The 14,385-nt window shown below is 50.5% G+C and overlaps 1 protein-coding gene across 1 annotated transcript in view; it reads left to right on the forward strand.

The window, feature by feature from the left end:
- Positions 1-4,210: 4,210 nt before the first annotated feature.
- The window catches only part of CHST13 (carbohydrate sulfotransferase 13), a 29,648-nt gene continuing 19,473 nt past the window's right edge, over positions 4,211-14,385 (forward strand). The window contains exon 1 of the mRNA XM_068202006.1: positions 4,211-4,380. Coding sequence (XP_068058107.1) covers positions 4,287-4,380 — 94 coding nt within the window. The 5' untranslated portion in view covers positions 4,211-4,286. The remainder of the gene's footprint in view (positions 4,381-14,385) is intronic.

Raw genomic sequence — 14,385 nt, forward strand, 5'->3', positions numbered from 1 at the left:
ACTGACTACTCAGAATCAGGTGCTATGTGCACTATTCTAACCCTTAGTACTTTGTTTCTGATGAGACATAAGAACCTGATTAGCTTTAGGCAATGTACAGTCTCATACCCACCACATCAGTGGGGTTCCTCAGGGTGTGGAATGTCTTTGGTGTTGGCTGCTGTTGTTTCCCTGCCCTGTCCTTCTGAGACCAAGGAGATTTCTCAAGGCATCAATGCTACTTTGTATGAACAAGTGGCAAAATCTGGCTGCAGATTTTAAAAATATTCACAAAGCATCTTGTTATATTCTGTGTAAATAGTAATCCTCCAGTTACCTCTCCAGGGCTATTTAATGTCATTTTTACCTTTCATCCAAACTGTGTCTTTTGTATACTGACTTTGCCAATATTTAGTCCAGCACTCAATGGTGAATAGTCCACCCCAGCATGGTTCTCTGCTGCTGTGTAGTAAGGCTCTTGTATATCAGTGCAAAGTGAGCATAAACACTAGTGCATTTATGAAATAATATTTGAAAAGTCATGTTCTGCAGGTGCAAAGGGCTACAGGAAATGATGGAAAATCAATGCACTGCTTGAGAAATGGAAATATTCCAGCTTGGTGCTCTCAGCAGCAGTGACTTTTCCTTTTAATACAAAATAGTGTCAGAACCAGGCACTCTGTTTATCCTTCAGGACAAAATGTCATGGGTCCCCGTTTTGATAAGGATGGTTCACATAAGATGTTTGGAAAAATTTTAGAGGGTTTGTAAATCTGGAAAGGATTGCTTGGCAAGAACTTTGGTGTTCATCTTGGTGAAACTTGCAGAACAAGCTCAAGCAGGGATAGGCTGAGGCTGTGCAAGGTCCCTCTCAGCCAGGGTGTTACAGTGATGGCATAAAATGTAAAACACAGCACTGAGTATCAGGATGCACAGGGGTCCATGGAAATCCCAGAGGCAGGGTGATGCAGTTCTTAGGAGAGAGGCGATGACCCATGGTCATCCCTGGAGCACCTCCCAGCTGCTGGTCTCTGAGGAAAGCCTGTGCTGCACCAGTGTCATTCCCCACATCTCTGCCCAAGCCTTCACTCGGTGACACCAGGGCAGTGGCAGCACCGTCAGTGCACCAGGGCCACCAGCAGATGGGAGTCTCACCGGCAGGAGGCCAGGGAAAACTGCTTCTGCGGCTCCAGAATTAAACAACTGGGTGCAAAGTCAAAATATCTTCTAGAAAGGCTTTTGCACAGTAGCTGGACAAGCAGGCCTCAGGGAGGAGTACAACAGATTCCTCAGTTTCCAGCAGAAACTAGACGCTGCTTAATTTCTATTCAACATGGTCATCAGACCAAAGCTTGGGGTTAATCTCACTCAGTGGCACCAAGGTCCTGGGAAAAAGCAAAGCATGTGGCAGAAACCTGCTGAGAAGACAGTAACGAGCACTGCTAATGAGCAGGGAGGGAATCAAGCATGCACTGCATCAAAGGCACAGCATCATTCTGCAGGCAAACAGCACTTCCTCTTCACCTACAGGCCAGCTGCAGTTCAGACCTTGTCAGTAACAAATAATTTCCCTCCACAGCACGTTTTTAGCACCTTTTGATCATTATTTTGGGTTACCAGTATTGTTTTAATAGTCATAAGTAGCTCCAGCCATGCTCTGAACCCCGCAGTGGGAGGCACTGTAGAGACAGGGAACAGGGTGGCCCTTCCACAAGGAGTTCACAGCCTGTCAGGGAAGGAGCCATTGGCATTCTACAGCAAAAACTCATTTCTCAGTTCTTCCAATTGACCTGGCAAAGCAACAGATTAAGACACCAAGCATCAGCGCATGCCGCATTTATTTCACGTGTGCTGCTGAGCAGTTGTATTTTCATGTGTGCTTTGTGCACCTGCTGTTCTCCAGCCACCAGTGGGGCCTGGGGAGGGACAGAAGGGCTTCTCCAGAGCAGACTGAATCTGATGATTCCATTAGAAATAGGCTTGGGATCATAATCCGAGACTCTGACAGCTTCATCTTGTGCCATCCTATATATCTGCAGTGATCTTCTCAAGCAAGCACTGGACACTGTTGTCTGCCTTAATGGGCTGAGGTTGCTCTTTTTGGAATGGTGGGGCTGCAGGGGAAGGGGGATGGTACAAGAGAGCAGCATGTGTGACCAGGGAGGTCTGTCACTCACTCAGGAACAGGCAACAGCAAAGGCCTGACCTCCCAGCAGCTGGTGCCATTGCCAGCAGTCAGCTCCTATAAAAATATACCTCTTCCCTCTGGAAAATGGGTTTGTCCTTCTAAAAGGGGTTTTCTCTTTCTGAAAGGGGTTTGCCTTTTGAAAAAGGGAGCATTTGCAGCTGAGTCCACATAGGAATCCTATGAAATCCTCATGATGTGCTTCCATTTTTAGCCCCATGGATCTGAACAGCACATTCACCTCGTGCTGCTGAGGACCAGCCTCGCATATGTGATGTGCTCACAGATGGCCCTGGCCCTGCCCTCGGGGATGAAATACAGACAGCAGGCAGCAGGACTCAACAGGTCCTGCTCAATGCATGAGTTTCTACTGGGATGCTTTACTGTATTTTCTTTAATGGGATTTTCCAACTATGGGTGAAGTTTGCTTATTTCTACCATTTTTATTCTTCCTGCTGAACCTAGGGAAACTGGGCTAAATAGATGATTGTTCTCCCTAGCTCCTCTGGGAGCCTTGGGCTAGATTTTCTGGTGTTTCAGTACTGGGAGATGCACATAAGAAAACATTCAGCAACAGTCATGAGTACAGCTTCCAGCTCCTGAAAAGCTCCTCCAAGGGGGTTCCCACTGCACAGGCTGGATATGTCTTCAGTCATTGAACTCTCTCTGGCCCCAAGGACAGCAGTACCAGACATCCCTTTTGCTGCCCCTGAGGTCTACCAGCCCATCTTTACATGTGAGGCAAACCCCAAGTCTTTCCACACTCATCAAGGGGCCAAAATTACTGCACTATTTGCAACAGAGAGCAGGCTGCATGTGCACAGCCATTGCCACCAGCGACGCTCCCCTGGCACTGTCTCTTGCTCCCCGGTGCTTGGGGTCACAGTCCCTCCCTCAGGGATCAAACAGGCACAGGGCTCCGCTGCCGAGGCTCCTTCCAGCTGGTTACTGCTCACACTGGTTTGCCCCTGCAAGGAGGGGAGTTAGGGTCCCAGTTGTGGTCTCATTTCTGTTGCCTCTCTCTAGACCATCCAACAGGGACATCAAAAAGCAGTTTAATTCCATGGCCATAGCCCGACACAGACTGCAAGATGCTGTGTGTGTTCTTATTTCATTCCAGCTTCCTTCACTACAAGGAGATTCTCCTCCTGGTTTCCTCTGCCCTAAATGAGGGTAGAATGAAGCCCAGCATGTGCACATACTCCTTGAGCTGTCCTCTTTTTCTTAAAGCTAAGTGTGCCGGGGCTGCAGAGAAGCAGTGAAGGGGTGCTGTCAGTAGAATCCAGCTCTTGGTCTGGCTAATTTGGCAGGTGGCCTTTGAGTAGATCTCGAGTGTTTTACAGAGCTGGGTGAAAAGCATTGCTGCTATTTCAAAACTGGGGCAACAAAAGCTCTGGGCTGGTTCTGCCTGTGATTGTGGAGCCTGCGGGATAGAAGATGCAGTAAGATAACTTTGTGCTCTCACTTTCCAAAAGGATGCTGAGAGTCATAGAAAATTATGTCCTCCTTCTACAGAAATTTATTGCTTGAGGTGGAATTAGTCAGAAGCGTTATTGCTTTCAGTAAAGGACTGCAGGGCCGGGGGTAGCCAACAGAATATTAAAAAAAAAAAAAAAAAAAAAAAAAAAAGGAAGAGGTGTATTTTAAGGCCACGTGTATTTTAAGGCCACGAAACTTTGTGATGCTTCCGAAGTACTGACCGTGCAGAGGAAAGTCATCAGGAAACTCCCGACCCTGCCACCACATCAGCGACTCCCTTTTCCCCTCGGGGAGTCCCAGAGCCGTGACGGGAGCTGGGCAGGGAAGTGCGCACTCCGGAGCGCTGGCAGGGCGCGGACACGGCACCGGGCGAGGAAACCCCCCCGGCCCCGCGGCGGGGCTGGCCGGGCCGAGCCGCTGCCGGCGCCGCGGGGCTCTCGGGGGGCGAAGTTCCCGTGGCTGCGGCTGAGCCGCCCCGTGTCACTTCCTGCGGGCGGGCGCGGGGCCGCGGGCGCGGGGCGGGGCGGCGGCGGCGCCCGGCGGGGCTCGGCGGGGCTCGGCGGGGCTCGGCGGGGCTCGGCGGGGCTCGGCGGGCCGGGCCGGGGCCGCGGGCGCTGCGCTGCGCCGCCAGCCGCGGCCGAGGATGCGGCGGAGCCGGGCGCCGCGGCTGGCGCTGGCCGCCGGCCTCGGCTCGCTCCTGCTCGTCCTCTTCTACTTCCAGAGCAGCCTCAGCCCAGGTGGGTCCGCGGGCGCCGCGCTCCAGGAGGGTCCCCCGGCGGTCGCGGTCGCGGGCGGGCGGAGAGGGGAGCGGGGCACGGCGGGCAGCCCCTTCCCTGCTCCTGGAGCCCCTCGAGTGTCGGCCGGTCCCCGGCGAGCTGAAGTTGTGTCCGCCGGTGAAGTCGCCGGCGGTCGCCCATCGCTCGGCTGAGCCCATCGAACTTCGCCGCTGCGCTCGCCCGCGGCGTGAGCGGCGTTCCCGTCCCGGCGCCGCCGCTCCGCGCTGACACCCGCGGCTCCTTTCCAAAGCCGCCTTCGCTCGGGTCGCTGTCCTGTTCGGCGTCCCTGCGGGGCATGAAACCGTGGTGAGCTTTGTGCGATCACGGAACTGTGCACGGCTTCGTGCAGCCCTCCCGGGGCTGTGCCGGGGTCGGGACGGGAGAGGCGAGCTGCTCTGTCCCGCAAGTGCCGATTCATACCCGCGGTCGCGAAAATTCCTGGGAGCCTGTCTGAATGGCCCAAGGGACTTCTGTAGTGTGTGCTCTTAGAAATTTCTCACAAGTTGGGAAACAATTCTGAACTAAAATCTGAACCGTTTTCTACCGGGGGGGATAATTTATTTCCCTGTCTTTTCTGCTCCTTTGGGGAAATTAGTTCCTCTCTCCTACGAGACGTTTTTGGGTAATTCCTGCCGTTTTAACAATGTACTAATGTTTTCTAACTACAGCAGCAATCCATCAATGGGGCCTTTAGAGTTACATCTTTAAATTCAGAAGACTGACTTGACTGAAACGTTAATGGAATTTTACCAGTGTAGACTAAATGAAATGCGATTTGCCTTTTATAGGGGCTGATCTATCACTTTAATGTGTTTTTTTTCCTAAAAATAAAAAAGGCATTACTTGTTGGCTGAGTAAGATTGAAAAGGAGTTGGGTTCTGAGCGAGCATTTGTTATTTCTAGACGAGTATGTGAAGCTTGTCAGATGAATTCAGAAATCCCAAAAGACCATAATCAGTATTGTATCCCTCAGTAACTTTTTCTTTTCTTAAGGAAATGATTTATGCATCTTATTTTAGTATTGGGACTGCTTAGTAAAAAGTGCAGCGCTGAATCAGCTTTAATCTCCAGGGGTGCTAATGAAGAGATGATTGTCTTTTACACTGGATATGCTATCTAGCATCTGACTGGAAAACATGTCTCTTTTCAGGTCTCTGGTTTTCAGAAAAGAGATTCTGCTGGTCTGAGTCAGCAGAACTTTCTGTGCTTAGTTGACTTGAATTCCTTACCTGATCTCAACCCAGTTTCACATAGAGTTCCTGTGAGGTCAGAGCAAAGCAGGTGATGGTAATGGTGGTGGTGTCTCACGAGGTGCTGGAGGGAATTTGGGTCTGGAATGCTAATGCAATGCCCTGCAAATACCTTCTTTCACATGGGGCAAGTGTGATTTTTGAAAGTTCCCATAGATGCTGATAGGTCTGAGGCAGGGATCTCCAACTGCTGGAACCAAGTAATGTTTGTCACTCCATGGAACCCATTTGTGAGGATGTGGATGCCCTCTGCAGATTTGCCCCTTTAGGTTCAATAAAGAGGTGAGTTAGAATATTCTCTAACATCAGCTTATTTTTTAGCCACACAGTTGTCTCCCTGAGTCCAGCCTTCATTTTTGTGGCATTTCTTTCCCTTATTATTTTCAGTTTACAGTTTTTCCTTTCCTCTTCAGATCAGTGAGAAACACTAGCAGAGGAAAGGTCATTACCATGTACAGAAAGGAAGCAAGCTACAGATTGCTTCATTTTTTATCCCAAAGGAAAAAAAAACTGAAGCCAATTGCTTGAATTTTAGAAGTTATAAGTTACAATAATAGGTAAACAATTAGCAAACAAAAATGTCATCTTTAAAGTGATGTCTGCCTAGGGGTTATTTGGAGTTCTAGTTGTCTGGTGTCATTTGGTTTTTATACAATAATGAAGAAAAATGCTAGAAAAAAAAAAAAGAAGCAATGCTATGAGTTTCCCCCAGGAGCAGTCAGATCCTTTCTCCATCGTTAGCAGGATTGAGCAGGTTGCCTTCCCTGGGCCACCCACAGTCCATTACATGGAACATGCTGAATTAATCCTTGCTAATGGCACATAGAGACCAAACCTTTCTGTGACCAGGACAAGGAACAGGAAGAATGATGATACAAACCTTTAAGCATGAGAGTGCTAAGGGTTCACTCAGCTCAGGGAGCAGGAATTAACCACTCTGGTTGTGTTGCCCACTTACAGCTCCATCTGGACAGTTGTGCATGGAGTGGTTTGTGCTGAGCTCCATGGCTGGGCTGGAATAAGGCTTTCTTGTTCTGCCTCAGGAACACCCACACACCAGCCTGTGCTGAAATAACTCTGCTCCTAAATGCTGCTGAGTTGGTTATTTTGGTGGTGGGCTGAATTAGTCTGTTCTGCAGGCAGTGGCAGAATTCCCTGTTGTACCTCCTGGAGGCAGGAATGGGCTCACTGTGTTTGCCAGAGGGGTGGGACAGGTCTTGGTGCTCCACAGGGAGGTGGGCTTGCGTGCTTGAGTGTGCTCTGACTTTGTGGCCCTGGTGTTTTTTGTTGCCTTTCCTTCCTGCTGGCTGTGTTGGTGAGCAGACATGGGGTCTGTAGGCCCAGCACCGCCCTGGCCCTGGGGTGGAGCTGTGCCATGGACTGTCCCCTGCTTGCTTCAAGTCGGTGGTGACCTCTGTCCTGTTGGCCACCAGCTATCCCTCTCCAGGCTCACAGGTACATGGCCAAGGGGAGCACATTTACATTGCAGCAAGGTGTTTGTGCTGAGCACACCGGCCCTGGACCTTCCACACCATGCCACAGTGGGTGGTTCCAGGGTTTATCTGCAGCAGTCACCTTTCAGCACCTCCTGCCACCTGGGCTGGTGGCGTGGGCAAGTGCGCTCAGCTCCCAGGCAAGCCTCATGCCATCTCAGCTGGGCTCAGGGGGTGATGAGGGACACCAGGAGACCTTGGCTGTACTGGTGTCAACTCACAGCCATCCAGGAGATCCTGTCTGGCCTCGGCATGGTTATCATCCATCGTCTGAGCTGATGTTCCTCTGCTGTTCCCGGCAGGAGCAGCGCACCGCCAGCTGTGCTGACTTGTGCACGCTGTGCATTTCTGCATGGAGAGGAGCATACACAGCAGGGCTCCCAGGCTGGTATTTCATCTCACTCTGCTGGCAGCACATCTAGGCTGGCACAGCAGGAGATACTGGAGGCTGCCATTCCTTGTCTGCATCAGAGCTTTGGTCACTGCTGTTCTCAGGCACCACACTGATTTTAGCAACAGTGGGGGAAGTGAGATGACTCTGGTAGGACAGACGTGGGATAGAGGGAAGGGCAACATGTGAAGGAGGTACGAGGGAGGTGAGTGGCAGGTCCTAAGGCCTTATGTTCATCTGGTCTGAGGTTTCTGCAGGGCAGTACTGTGGGGCCACACCAAAGGTATATCTTTGGGGCAAATGTGAGTAGGCAAACTGTACTGACATCTGGAGAGCTGGCAGATTTTCTCCAATAAGAAAGAAGGAAAAGCTCTCAATCTCAAAGTGCTCCTTTATTTCTGCTCTGGTTCTGTCCGTTTGCAGCATCCAGCTGTTGTTTCTTAAGTCTTTTTAGCAGCACTTGCTCAATGCTCGGCTTCTGCACTCCCCATATTGTTTCACAACCCACTGTCAGCACGAGCTGTTGGACCTCATGGGGCCTTGCAAGTGAGATGTACTCAGCCTTGGTCTGACTTTCACAACAAGAGATACTAGAAGTGCCAGGGTTGTGATCCTATTCCACAAAGCTTTCCAAGTGAGAAAGCAGTGAGAGCCCTGTCTCCATCCTTATCTGCTCCTGTATCAACCAGTTGGATCTCCTCTGAGCTCTGATAGGGCAAAGCCTTCTCCAGCCCCTTCACCAGCCTGAGAGAGAAGGGTTGGGGTGTTGCAGGAGGATGAGCAGCAATGCCAGAAGCCACATCAACACTTGTAGCAGATATCACAGGTAGGAAACTGCCTCACCATCTTTGTGTGTTTCTTAGGCCTCGGATGTGCCAAGGTGGATATGGGAGATGCCACTGCCACCACTCTCTGCCAGTTCTCAGCTGGTTTCAATTGCCCAGCCCAACACCCCTTAGGACCAGCAGATCTTGGAGAAACTCTTGCTGCTCACTGTTCCAAATTTATTGATCCCAGCCAGCCTCCATCTCTGTGCCTAAAGATTGGTCCCCTTCAGAGGGTTACAAATTATTACAGAGATTACAGAGTTGATAAGTGATTTGACCCACAGAGCTCTAGTCCCTGAACCTACAACTGCACCTAGACCTGAGGTGAATGGAGATAAATACACACTTCAATATTAGCAATTAGCAATTTTCCCTTTGAAAACCAGGGGATTTATTTTTTTTTCAGAACAGGAAAGAGCCTATTTTAGTCCTCAGTTCCTCCCCATTGTTTAAAGGTATTTGGAGGCTAAAATTCAGCTGCTACCTTGGGACGTGCACGTGGTTCGGCCAGCGAATGCTCTGAGCCTGGGTCGTGCCTGCAGCTGGCTGACACATGCCTCAGCCTTCCAGATAAGGAGGGAGATGCTGCTTTTACCCTAGCTAAGGCTGCAAGCACAGGCAGGGATGACAAATCAAGCCACTCTTAGATGGTGTTGACTTTCCGTTCCTTCTTTCCTTTCCTTTCCTTTCCTTTTCCTTTTCCTTCCTTTTCCTTTCCTTTCCTTTCCTTTCCTTTCCTTTCCTTTCCTTTTCCTCTTTCCTTTCCTTATTCCTTTCCTTCCTTTCTTTCCTTTCCTTTCCTTTCCTTTCCTTTCCTTTCCTTTCCTTTCCTTTCCTTTCCTTTTCCTTTCCTTTTCCTTTCCTTTTCCTTTCCTTTCCTTTCCTTTCCTTTCCTTTCCTTTCCTTTCCTTTCTTTCCTTTCCTTCTCCTTTCCTTCTCCTTCTCTTCTCTTCTCTTCTCTTCTCTTCTCTTCTCTTCTCTTCTCTCTTCTCTTCTCTTCTCTTCTCTTCTCTTCTTCTCTTCTCTTCTTCTCTTCTCTTCTCTCCTCTTCTCTTCTCTCTTCTCTTCTCTTCTCTTCTCTTCTCTTCTCTTCTCTTCTCTTCTCTTCTCTCTTCTCTTCTCTCCTTTCTCTTCTCTTCTCTTCTCTTCTCTTCTCTTCTTCTTTCTCTTCTCTTCTCTTCTTCTTTCTCTTCTCTTCTTCTTTCTCTTCTCTTCTCCTTCTTTTTCTTCTCCTCCTTCTTCACCACCTTCTCCTCCTCCTTCTTCTCCTTCTTCTCCTTCTTCTCCTTCTTCTCCTTCTTCTCCTTCTTCTTCTCCTTCTTCTCCTTCTTCTTCTCCTTCCTTCTCCTTCTTCTCCTTCTTCTCCTCCTCTCTTCTTCTTCTTCTTCTTCTTCTTTTCATTTGTCATGGGGCAGTTTGCCCAACTAATTTTCCCAGTCACAGTATCATGACGCCCAGAATGCAGCCCCTTCCTTTTGAGGAGCAAGTATTTGAAGTGCAATAACATTTGCCAGCCAAGATGTTGGCAAACACAGGCTGGGCCCCCTCAGATCTGTTGTTTTTGGAAAAGACATGAAGACTCCATCCGTGACCTGTTGGGGTAGAAAAATCCACGCAGTCCGGTGCTGAGAGCAGGACAGTAATGAAGCCCATCTGCTCCTGAGGGCCGGGCTTTTCATGAGGAATGCTTTCTCTAGTCCTTCTTGGCTTTATACAGTTTCCTGAGAATCTCTGATACATGCAAGAGGTTTCGGAGGGGAAAGGAGTGAGCTCAGCACACCCGGAGTTAACTCTGTCCCTGCAGGACAAATTCGTGTCCCAGTGGCTCTGCTGCCTGCATCCAGCCTCTCGTGGGCTCACATTCCTCTGGCATCTCAGCCTGGCTGTTTCTGTCTGGCAGCACGTGCACCTGCATTTTGTCCCCACACACAAAACTCCAATGTGCTGCAATAAGAACTCCACAAAAACAGCACCAGGAGGGCTTTGCCTGTGTTGGTGCAGGGCAGTGAGGTCCAAGGCTGGGAGATGAGTGCATGTGCAGTGGTCAAGGCTCTCCTGAGGGGGTTGGGATTTTTTATGTGCTGGGTTTACTTCTTGGCCCTTGGTTCCTGCAAGCATCTGAACAGAGAGCATGACAAACCCTCCATCTTAATTCCAGTGCAAACACAGCTGTCTTTCCCAGGACTCTATATCAGAAGCCAAAAGAAACTACAAAGGCATTAGGCACTTAACTCCCAGTACTGCCCCTTGGAGCTGAGTACCCAAAGAAGAGCTTAGCTCCCCAAATACTTCTGAGGGGCCAAGGGGGGGGGGGTTCACTTTGAGCCTTTGAGGCACAGCTGGGCAAAAGCCCAAAACTTTCCTTGTTCAAAGGCAGTTAAGGACTACTAGCAGTCAGACAAGGGGGAAACATCTCACTGAGTAGCTCTGGTGGCCTGAAAGTCCTGGGTTTAACCCCGTTGTACCTGCATGGCACAGTTTGCACTGAGAGTGAAAACAGGGACAAATGGACCTACCCTAGGAGCTGGAGGTACTTTCTTCCCCCAGTAAAATTTGTCGTGGATGGAGGGGAATGACTAATGTCAATGGGGAGTTGAACCCCACATTCCCAGGCTTTGCTGCCCAGTTTAGTCCAGTCTGTTCTCTCCCTTACGTGTACTTGTACCTGCAGATCTTGCAGTGCTGTAAACTGGGACACCCTGTCTGTCTCCTGTCTGGATCTGCAGCTGTGGGACAGGTCTGAAATTTCCCCACTGATTCACATAGATATTTTAATTTTTCCCTTCCCTTCTTTACTCCCCCCTTGGCAGTAAAATCCTCCCAGCAAGGCTGGATGGTGAGAGGTATTGCCAAATGCCCCCTGTATATGCTGCTGCCCTGTGAGGTTGTCCCCCATCCCTAATGCTCATTTCCAGATGCTGGGATCCTTGCTTCATGGCTGGCTGTTGTGATTTATTCCAGCTATGCCAGTTTTTGCTGTTGCAGGTTTGTACCCCATGTCATTCTAGTAAACTACCCATTAAAGTCAGTTGTAGAGTTCTGATAAATTGGGTTTGACCCCCAAATGTCTCTTCTTGCTCTGTTCTCTATTTTCCAATTGCCTGTGCCTTCCACTGGGAAGCCACAGTTTCAATCTAAGTTAAAGGGCAAAGGAGAGAAGAAAGTTTCTCTGTATCCCCAGGAGCTGGGTGGCCACTGCTTGGGTAAAGTGTTCCTGCAAGTCCTTCACAGATCACTCAGCGTAGGAGGTAGCACTGGGCCATGGGGCTGGTTTTGTTTCTGTTACAGTTTAATGAGCTGGGGAGCAGAGATGATGCCTCATTCATTGTGCTGGAAGGAGAGTGTGATGCTCTGAGGGACGCCCAGTGTGTCCCTTGTGGGAACAGGGAAGGGAAGGGGAGCCAGAGGACACAGTGTGAGCAATGGCTCTGTGTGACTCGGATCCTGTACACAAATGATACCAGCATTGCCACTGCAAGACTCGTGCTGTCAGGAGCCGTGGTGTGCTGGCTGCTCAGCAAGCAGAGACTGCAGCAGCACCAGCCAGGCACTGGCACCTCTGCAGGAGGCAGCAGGGGTGGCTCCAGCAGCCCCCAGTGCCAGTGCCCCTCTGCACGGAGCTGAGCAAGCCCAGGACACCCAGTAGCAGAGGAACGTGCAGTGGCTGACATCCTGAACTGTCACCCCACCACTTCACAGCCCACAAATCTCTGCTCCCCTCTTGGTGGACTGAATCTGTCAGAGCTCAGTAGTGCCCTGAGCGTGTTTTCAGTCTGAGCTCCTCAGACAGGACAGTGATTGCAAAAAGCAAACACACACACACTGCCCTGTGCACATATGCTCCCCTGCCGTTGGCAAATTGGTCTCGGCATCACCCCCACATTGCTGTGACCCGTGGGCAGCTGCCAAAATACGGATTTCCAGTCTGAAAAGCTGATGAAAGGCTGTGTGAGGGCATCACATGGGATCAGGGCCACAATCATGCCATCAGAGCTCCATCCTGGACCTGGTGCTGTCCTTCTGGCCTGCCAGTTGTTGATGTGGGGACATCTTTATGCTGGCTTCTGGTGGCCAGGGAGAGGGCAAGTGGGAGGGAAGCTGAGTTCTCTTCCAGCATTTCTTTTGAATGCTAGTGAGCAAGTTTCATTTTTTCCCAAACCCTTTGCAGCAGCCCTTACTGGGATATCTGGGGTCTGTAGGCTTTTTGAAGGTCCCTGCCTTGTAACCTTTTCCACCTCCCACCTTTGGAAGTCTCAGAGGCAAAGATCTGACTCGGGTCTGTTTCTAGACTTGGTGATTCTTGCCTCAGAGATCCTTGCACAAGTCCACTCCCTTTAGCTTGCTGGCATGGCTCTGAACATGTTTAGCTTCAGGGCATGGAGGTGTCCAGCCTTGAACCAGCCAGTGGAGAATTCCTGTAGCCTGTTGGAGGAGCAGGCTGCCTGCTCTGCCTGCTCCTGTTTTCCCACAGTGCCCCTGAGCTCTTAATATTTGGATGAGCTTTGACTAAATAAATAGTTGTAAATTTATGGGCAGGCAGAGTGATGGGAATTTGGCTGGGAAGGGCTTGGAGTTGGTTTTTCCTGGGAGAAGGAAGCAGGGTTTCTCTTCTCTGGTTAGGACTGTAGCAGCTCCACCACCCTTGGGTTCTGCAGCTGCACCCTCAGCTGAGGTGGCTCGTCTGTCTACCAGTGCAGGAAAGCCTGGCCACATAACCCACATCCTCTAGCAGCTCTGCTGAGAGGATAATCACCCTTGGGTGTTGAAAATGGTCACAAACCTGGTTTTGAGGGTGTGAGTGTGTGTGGATTCAGGGTCTGCTGATTTTTCTGTCCCAGTTCAACATGCTGTCCCATGCCACCTCAGGTCCTTCCCTGTGCTGTGATGAGAGCTTCCTGACCTACAGCAGGGCTCTCCAAGCACCAGCCATCCCCAGCCCTGTAGACAGCCCTGGCCTGGCTCTTCGGGGTCCTGCTTGCCTCCCTGTCTAATGGCATGTCCCACCTCCCCTTCACCTTACCAGTGGTCCCCAATACATTGGAGCAAGGAATGGCAAAGGTGTTCAGAGCTCCCAGCAGTGCTGCAGCCCTGGTCACTGAAGCCTCGGGTGATGTCACACTGCAAAGCTGTTTTGGCGGCTGTGAGATGCTGCAAACCACAGTGCCCCAGGCTTGTGTGTGGTGTGGTGCTCGGGTGAGTCTGTTACAGGGCCATGTACACAAACCGTGCTGAGCACAGGACTGAGACCTGCTGTGCTGAAGCACCTGATTCTGGTGAGACCCAGCTTTTTCACAATTGGACTGAACTTTCATAGAGTCCCTCAGAGCAGCATCCAACTGGACTTGAAGCTGTTTTCTCCCCAAAGAATGTCTCTGAAGGTGTTGCTGCCTCCACAGTGGCTCGAGTGACAGATGAAGAAGCCTCTAAGGTGGCCATGGTCAATGGGGCAGGTGCTGGCGTCTCTACCCATGATACTTGTGCAAGGAGATGTGCCATTAAAGTTTTGGATCTCCACAGCTGTACACAGGGCCCATAGGTCCCTTCCCATCAGCTTATCTCCTGTGGTACAGAGAGGTGCTGAGGCCATGAGTCCTGGCCTCCACTCACAAGGTGCTCACAGCTTTTCCTTCTCCATGTAAATGCCACTTGATTTATAGGCCTCCATCTCCTGGCTGCTTTCCCAGCTCTTCCAGGGAGGAGCAGCAGCAGGTTTGAGCCATCCCTTGCAGTGCTCTCTCTCCTTGTGAGTTTGCAGCCTCACTGCTAATGTGGAACCCAACCCAAGCCTGCTCTCTGGCCAGATGTTGCTTCACTGACCTCGCAGGAAGATAGGTAATATCGACGTGAGGTTCAAAGGTGATGTTTGTTGGGAGCTGCCGAGTGTGGGTGTCCCTGGGGCTGCCTTGCCTGTTCTAGAGGGCCTTCTTCAAAGCAGGGACCTGAGAAATCAGCACAAACTAGTTGGAGGTCAGAAGCTCCTCAGCAGCTCCCCACTCCCATTTATA

The sequence above is a fragment of the Anomalospiza imberbis genome, chromosome 11 (assembly GCF_031753505.1).
Source record: "Anomalospiza imberbis isolate Cuckoo-Finch-1a 21T00152 chromosome 11, ASM3175350v1, whole genome shotgun sequence".
Classification (NCBI taxonomy): Eukaryota; Metazoa; Chordata; class Aves; order Passeriformes; family Viduidae; genus Anomalospiza; species Anomalospiza imberbis.